Here is an 8,490-nt window from a genome sequence, read left to right as displayed (position 1 = left end):
CAAGAGGAATTGGTCGAGTATGAGCTCTTAACTCTATTAAATTTGTTTTCTAATAAAGAACCGCCCCGTGGTGGTATGTATAACGCGCTATGGTGCGTGCTATTAGGCCGTTGTCAGCCTCTAACCGAGCCGCGATGTCTTTTCCTTACAACATCCTACTTTCGCCACCGCGTCGCGGGTATCCATATACCATGCTGCGGTTGCAAAGTACATTGCCCTCTATTTCCGACGAGACTTTCGTTTGAATCCCGCCTCACGTCACCGCGTCATGGCAAGGTCTTCACCACGGCGTCATGGCAAGGTCTTCACCACGCCGTGGTGACTGTATAACAGCAGCCTTCATGATTGATTCCATTCCAGCTTGGAATGTTTTTTCTTCAAACTTCTAACATACATAACTTCTTCATCTTAAACTTGTTTTCTATGATCGTTATATTCACGTGAATGTGTGGATGAGTTCTACAACAACATTAAGTCACTTCTTACTGACTTATTACGGGTGTTAATCTATTAAGTCACAAACTTGGTCCAAAAAACATAAAATTTCCATTTTACCCTTTTGGCCTAAATGCATATTCTCTTGCATTCCTTCTCCTAAACTCACTTATCCTATCTCATAAAAATGACTTAAACTTATCTTGGCTAATTTTATGAAGTTACAACTTCACAAACTTATAAAATTCTTCTAAATGACCAAATTGCCCCTTTGGTCAATATCTGACTCAAAGTCAAATCTCTCTAAATTTTGGGTTCTTACATAGGTTGCCCCCCTTTACAGGCCGGCCCTGCACGAAGGTGCCTTACATTGGGTTTGATGTTCAACAAATTTTCAAATGGGGACACATATTGGCCTTGCTGAGGAATCCTAGCGATCACATATGCAGCGGTTCTCATAGTTTCTGCCTAGAAACCTCCAAAAATATTGTTTTCAGGTATCGTACTATCACATACATCAGCTAAGTGATGGTTCTTTCTTTAGAGACTCCGTTTTGCTAATGGGTATTTGGACACATCATTTGTCTACCATTCTTGTGCTCCTGTAAGTAATTTACGAGCACAGTAGCAACATATTCCTCCCATTGTTTGAAGCAACATATTCCTCCCATTGTTTGATTGCAAGCAACGTATGCTTAGTCTTGACACTCTTTCTAGTGCCACATGACTTCTACTACTAACTAAACTACCCACTACTTACAAGACAAAGTCAGAAAACTGAAACATTAAATATGTGTAACAGCATAAGGGCATAAACTTAAAGATAGAAATGCATGGTGAACCAATGCACGCGAGGGGTGTTTCAAGTCAATAATTTTGACATTCATTTGAGTTTCTTTATGAACCACTTGGTCTTGTTTGGTGCATGTTTGTAAGTAATTACATTCCTTGTTGATAGTTTTTTCAAAAATTAATTGTTGAAATTAGCTGTCTATTTGAGTGAATGCCTGAGAATGTTATACATGCATCAATTGTTAGCTTGAGTGAATGCAAAAAAGATGATTTTTATCAAATATTTTTCACAAACTTAGGGAGTACACTGATAAATCAACTGTTTACACATTAACATGCTAGAGAATCAAATAGACTACAAGTTTTCCTTTAAATAGAATCCAAGTTTTCATGAACATTGAACATCATCATGTGTTTTAGAAGCTCAGAAAGTTCTTCTCTTTGAGGCTTTCAACAGTATCCTTGATGCTTACCTCCAACGGAGTAAATTCAACGCCTAAACTTTCCGCTTTTGCCCTCGATACAGTGTAAGGTACAGGCTCACCACCATTTCCGTCTTTATACCTATCAAAAATTTAAATAAAAAAACACAATTATTGGCCCTAAATAGATTGTTTATATGTATATTTACAGGATTAGATACTTACTTTTCAGAATGGCCAAGAACAGGGTAGTGTTTATTTAAAATCTTCATGATCTCAGAAGAGCGAATCACTTCACCTACCAAACAGTATCTACCATTTGCTTGGGGGTTCTCAAATGCTAAAATATGAGCAGTAGCAACATCTCTCACATCAACAAGTCTATAAATTCCATCTGGGAATACTTCCTTTCCTGCATATATTATGTCTCTATGTATCATGTTTCCATAGCAAATGTACATTTCAAGGATTTGAGTTTGTTTAGAAACTTTATTTACAGAAAAGAATTGATCATGCATATAAATATTAGTTGTAGGATACAATTACCGGATTTAATCATGCCCATAATGCCCTCAGAAGTGAGGTTAAGAGTTGGTTGTAAGATAGGACCGATGACATAGCCAGGGTTTATAGCCACCAACTCCAAACCTTTCTCTTTGCAAAATTTTACAGCAGCATCCTCAGCCAGGGTCTTTGAAAGGGCATACCATAACTGTAAAATGCAAAAGGGAAAGGGAAATGTAAAGATATGTTTTTTTTTTTGAAAAGTTAGTTAGGTTTACTAAATCTTTGATGATAACTTGAAACACATGAAAGTTTTTAAAAGACTTGTACCTTTTTTTGCTCACATGTTTCTGGATCTGAAAACCAGGTTTCATCCATCACATCACCAAGCTCCAGAGGTTTTGCAGGAAACATAACTGCAGCCATGGAAGATGTCAAGACCACTCTTTTGAGAGATGGAACTTTTGCAGCTGATTTAAGGACATTAAGTGTCCCCTTCACTGCAGGTTCTAACAATTGTGCCTATTTGAGAAAAAGTTATACCAGTTTCAACCAAATGATAAGTTAGGAACTTGCAATATATCCTAACAAAATGTAGGGATGGAAATTTGAGAGCAAAAGAAAGGGTAAAAAAAACCTGTGGTTCAGACACTGAAAGCAGAACAGGAGATGCTGTATGAAAGACACAATCGCAGCCATTAACAGCGGACTCGAAAGATCCTTCTTCAGTCAAGTTAGCTTCAAACAGAGATAACCTTTCCTTAGCTCCATCAAGAGCACGTAGGTGTTCAGTCTTTTTAGGATCATCTGTAGCATATTTGAATGGAACCAGTTTAATTATGATGCAAAGTCTAAGTCCGATCGATATATAGCTTTTGAGGTCAAAGTCGTTGGGAATCAGTCAAGTTTATATTATCTTGAGCATTGCAATTGCAGTTATCACAAAATTTTCCGATAAATTCAAACAATTATGGGAATTGCTAGATGGAATTCAGTCAATTTTTTAGGGAAAATCAATGTAACAGCCATTGGACTCGAACTTAGAGAATAATATTAAACTTCAATAGCGAATTGGGCTCACTAGACCTAAAACAGCTCCGATGTAGCTTGCATAAACAAAGAATTTGATCGATAAATGAAAGATAACAGATTAAAAGTCTAATTACGAAAGAAGTAGATGCTGACCAAGGGAGCGAACGGTGGCATGAACAGTGTAGCGACGCTGAAGCAAGAGCTTAACGAGCCATGAAGCTATGTATCCCGAAGCCCCAGTAACACAAACTACCTTGCCTTCTCCGCTCATCTCTATGAAATCAATGAGTTTGGTAGTTGATAGGTGTTGGACACTCGAGCATAATAAGTATGAGAGTGGAGAGTGATGCTTTGTATTTTTGTGTATGGATTGGAAGAATCAATCTGAATTTTGATCGTTAATTCCAAGGGATGTCTGGACAAGTCAGGAAAGAGTCCGAATGATCCACGTGGCGTTCATATGTAACACTTTGGATAGAAGAAATCAAGCACTAACTAATACTATTAGGTGCAACGTATTATTATTACATAGACTATTAGGTGTGGCAACATGTTATCACATCTAAATTGTCCACTCATTATCTTAGTCACAATTTTGTGTTATAACACAAAAGGTGGAAATGGGCAACATAAATTATCCACTCATTATCTTAGTCACAATTTTGTGTTATAACACAAAAGGTGGAAATGGGCAACACCAAATAACATGAGATAACACATTCTATTTTCTATTTCTTTTTTTTATTTTTTTTAATGTTTTTAATTTCTATTATTCTAATTTGTTTTATTTTTTTTATTTACTTCATATATTTCTAATTCGTTTTTTATGTCATATATCTATAAAAAACATATAAATTAATAAAACATAATTTTATTAAATAGTAAATTAAAAATACCATACAAACCAAAAAAAACATTGAAAAAAAATAACACACGATAGTCCTAATAATTTAAAAAAAAAACACCGACAAACTATTATTCGTCCAAGTATTTGCTCTCGATCTTTGCCTTCATCCTCCGTATCACTTCAACTCGTCTCGGCGGTAAATTTTCTTCGTTTGTCGTAAGAATTGTCAAATCCTTCGATATACAATCTTCTTCGGCTTCTTTACGAAGGAAATCCAAATGCTCCCGTTGCAATTCATATCTTTTATTTGCGATTTCCGTGTGGGCGTCGAATTATTTTTTCATTTCGTCGTGCTCTCGAAGTCGACTTTCATTCTCTTGCGCATGTCGTTGCGCGCGCTTGGCTTTGTCGCGCCCCATCGGTCGTCGTGGCAGAGAGATTTCCTCGATGTCATCAAACTCGACCGGGATCTCATCGGTGTCCGCGTTGAGGTCGATGTTCGTGTGTCCGTCGGAAACGTCAACCGAACCCGAACCACGAGACCTATTTGATTGTTGTTCCGATGATGTTGGCGTTTTCATCCATTTTGGATATTTCCTCACTATGTCCCATACTTTTTCATACTCAAGTATGTGCCCCATTTGCACGTGATATTCCTCCCTCGCGGCTCTAAACACATCGAAATCATTGGCACCACTTTGACATTGCGAAGAAAGTTTGTTGTATATGAAATTGAATTTGGTGCACTTCCGGCTAATTTGAGTCCATTTGCCACTAAGCATATCATTATTGCGATATGTGTCACCCTTGTTCAAAATTGTGCGGAATTTGACGATTACGGCATCCCAAAAAGCAACTCTCTTCATATCGTTCCCCATAGTTGGTTGTTTTGAAGTACCGCACCACGCCACCGCCAACGCATGCTCTTCCTCCGATGTCCACCATGTTGGAGGTGCTTCCGTGTAACACCCGTGTTTCTAGGCTAGGCATTAATGATGATGAAATAGTCTAGGTCAACCTTTGTAACTCATTTTGAAGAAATGAAGAGGATTTATGTGATTATTATGTGTTTTGTGCTTAATTATTAGGATTTTATTAATTAAGAATAAAAATGAGCGTCGAAAATAAATATTAGATAAAGCCGATATCTATTAAGAAAGTTGTAGTGGTCGTGATAAGGATTCCGGATATATAAAGAATACCGAAATCCGAGTTATAACGAAGAAGTTATGACCTGTCGAAGTTTCACGACAAAACCGGCACGGTGCCGAATGACGTAAAAAGTGAGTTTTTGATAAACTACTTTTTAGCCTTGGTGATCTAAACGAAAGTCGTAGTGTTCGTTAAACCGAGAGTATGTATAAAAAGAACGTCCAAATCTGACTTCGTATGAGGAAGTTATGATTTTTCTAAGTGTCAGCTTAGCAGTAGACAGCTAAAAACTCGAATTTTAGATCGAGTTATTTTTAGCCAACACAACCTAAACGAGAATCGAAGGTCTCGTCAATAGTAGTACAACGGTAAAAAGACAGATGAAAATGGACGTCAGATGAAGAAGTTATGAATTTTTAACGGATTTCCTGTCCCGGTCTGTTAAAAATAATAATATTAAAATTAAAGTCAAAATTAGCCGACGAAGTCTAAACGAAAGTTGTAGAGTGTAATTTTACCTACGTGTGCATATAAAGAACGTCAAAAACGGAGCCCGTATGCGAAAATTATGGATTTTAGAAGTTTTGGCTCAAAAATCAAGAAAAACACGAAATCCGAGAAATTTCACATGGCCCAACTTCGGCCACGTCACCCTCGTCCGGATCTTGCCCCGTGTCCGATCTGATGCGCATCCGAAGCCAGCTGCCAACGGGTGTCACCTGCTGATTCGACCGGAGGTGCGGCCCAGTAAGAAAGAAGACGACGCGCCTCGCATCGGTGGCAGGTCCGAAGCGAGCCACGTGCCTCGCCTTCGCATCCGATGCGTGCAGCCTTCGCGAGTCCGACGCGTGTTCCTCCTTTCCTTCGGCCTAAGTCTTCTCGCATGCCATAAATAGGAGGGTGTGAACCCTCCCGACTAAAGTTGGAAAATTCTCATTTTTCACCCTTAAATCAATATTTCTTTTATTTCAACTTCCCCCGAAACCCCGAGATCATTTCTAACACCCGAAACACGTCCCGAAGTGCCCGAGAAGCCCGAGAAATTTATCTTTTCGGTTTGAAGCTCCACCCTTGCAGGGCCCGTTTTTCAATAAAACATCCCGGTTTTATCGAAAACGATTGTTTCAGGAAACGAAGTGCTGCCCGATTATCGTTAAATCAAGTGAGTGTATAGTCACTTTCATCTTACACATAGATATGAAGTATTTTATATAAAATACGTGCTATGTGAATATATATTGCTTAATTATTTGAGATGGATGATGAATGAATGATTTATATAGGTTTTTAAACTTTATATGTATTTCTATCTACAAATATGTTGGGTAATACATGGGTAGATGAATTAGATGAAGTGTGATGAAATAAAAATTGATGAGAGGTATCGATGTTTAAGATGATCTAGTCATCTAGCAGAGTATAGACAACGACCACAGACTACTCTAGATAGTCCAGTGGAACGTTAGCAGACTCGTAACCGGTAGGTATGTTTGAACTATACGTTCATAAGGTGTTCTCGAACTATATGTTCATTAGGTGTTTTTGAACTATGTCTTCATCCGATAGTTCTTCTTTTTGACACTAATACATGTCGGGGTACGGGAGCATACGGGGGTACTTTATTAGTATTTTTCCCTATACTTTTTATTTTGAAGAGCTTTGGAGTCTTTGTTTCTTTTATGAAGTGATCGGACGAGCTTCATGAGTCAGCGTTTCCGTTCACGATGCCGGATAGGGTGAGTCTGGGGGTAAAATACCTCACGATATTCAGATCACTGCTAGGCAAAGTTCGATGTTGGATAGGGTGAGTCTGGGGGTAACATACCTCACGATATTCAGATCACTGCTAGGCAAAGTTCGATGCTGGATAGGGTGAGTCTGGGGGTAAAATATCTCACGATATTCGGACCACGGTTAGGCATTGATAACTACCCCTGACTTAATTGTCTTGTGGTTCTTTCTTTTACGAATGAAGGTTCGTGGTGAAACTTATTCCATTCCTCTCATTTGATGTCTTTATCGATCCTCGTTTGCTGCTAGGAAATTTCCGAAGCAGTTTCGTCAGTTGGTTGTTCATATCGATCCTTTAGGCTAGATCTAGTAAGATCACTGTATAGGATCAGTATGTGGGGATCGACGTTTGTTAGTGCTTGTAGTATAAACCTTGGGCAGCGATGGACTTCGTGCCTATTCCTTAGGAAAATTCCTTAGGAATGTGTAACACCCAAAAATTCAAGCCAATTTAAAACTTTTTAAACAACCCAAAAACCATTAGTTATTACAAACTTGTTTTTAAAATGTAGAATATCAGAGTATCACAGAAACATAGTCATAAAAAGTGAGGAGCTGTACGATCACGCCTTTGCCCTGCCACGATCCTCTGATGCACCTGAAACAATAAACTGAAACGGTAAGCCCGAAAGCTTAGTGAGTTACCCCCAAAATACCGATACACATACAATCCACATAACCATGTCAGCAATAACATATCATAACAAACTGAACAGAACAGCACGTAACAGGTCCACAGCTTTACAGACTGGAATACCCTTGGGCCCACAGTGTGAGTCTGGAATGCCTACCGGGCCCTCAGCTCACATCTGGATTGCCACCGAGCCCTCAATACGAGTCTAGAATGCCTACCGGGCCCTCAGCTCGTATCTGGAATGCTCCCAAGTCCTCAGTATGAGTCTGGAATGCCTACCGGGCCCTCAGCTCATATCTGGAATACTATGGGGTTTGTTGGCTACCGCACGGAGCAGTACAACCTCAACCCATCTCACTTAACATGTCGACATGTAACAGATAAATGCACATATAGGTAATCAATCAGTATCACAGGTAGTCCTACAGACCTACCCTCTAGCATATCAAACTAGCATGCGTAACCAACTCATACTCAACATAATACAACTACTAGGATATCATATCCAATGGACCGGCCTTGGTGCCTTAGACCCCTTAGTATAGTGAGGATAACTCACCTGGCACTGCTGAAGTCCCGCAGGTAAAGCTCCCGCTGCTGGTTGACAGATTCCCGAACTGTCAACATCAAACAATACCCAATTAATAATTAGGTCCCAAGCCCAAGGTCCAACTCACACTACAAAAGTCCAAAAGTAAAATAACGGGCCAAAGCCCAACATATGGCCCAATTTTCCAAATTGGGCCCAGACCTTTACATGGTCTTTCCTTAAGGCCCATTCAATTATTCCAATCCAATTCCCATGGCCCAATATCACATAATCATAAAGGCCTAAACATGGTCCATTTATGGCCCAATTTTCCAAATTGGGCCCAAGTCCT

At 39.2% G+C, this 8,490-nt stretch overlaps 1 protein-coding gene across 1 annotated transcript; it reads right to left on the bottom strand.

Moving 5' to 3' along the window:
• Positions 1-1,479: 1,479 nt before the first annotated feature.
• Positions 1,480-3,592, bottom strand: LOC145104424 (phenylacetaldehyde reductase-like). Its single transcript, XM_079041673.1, has 6 exons — positions 3,339-3,592; positions 2,791-2,960; positions 2,484-2,675; positions 2,196-2,361; positions 1,875-2,061; positions 1,480-1,791 (listed from the first exon to the last, which is right to left on the bottom strand). The coding sequence occupies exons 1-6, from the start codon at positions 3,454-3,456 to the stop codon at positions 1,644-1,646; spliced, it is 981 nt and encodes a 326-aa protein (XP_078897799.1). The 5' UTR covers positions 3,457-3,592; the 3' UTR covers positions 1,480-1,643.
• Positions 3,593-8,490: the final 4,898 nt, after the last annotated feature.

Source organism: Lactuca virosa, chromosome 4 (assembly GCF_052849685.1).
Source record: "Lactuca virosa cultivar CGN04683 chromosome 4, Lactuca_virosa_CGN04683_v6, whole genome shotgun sequence".
In the NCBI taxonomy this organism is placed as follows: Eukaryota; Viridiplantae; Streptophyta; class Magnoliopsida; order Asterales; family Asteraceae; genus Lactuca; species Lactuca virosa.
Note: the sequence above shows the minus strand (reverse complement) of the source record. Positions and strands in the feature narration are given on the sequence as shown.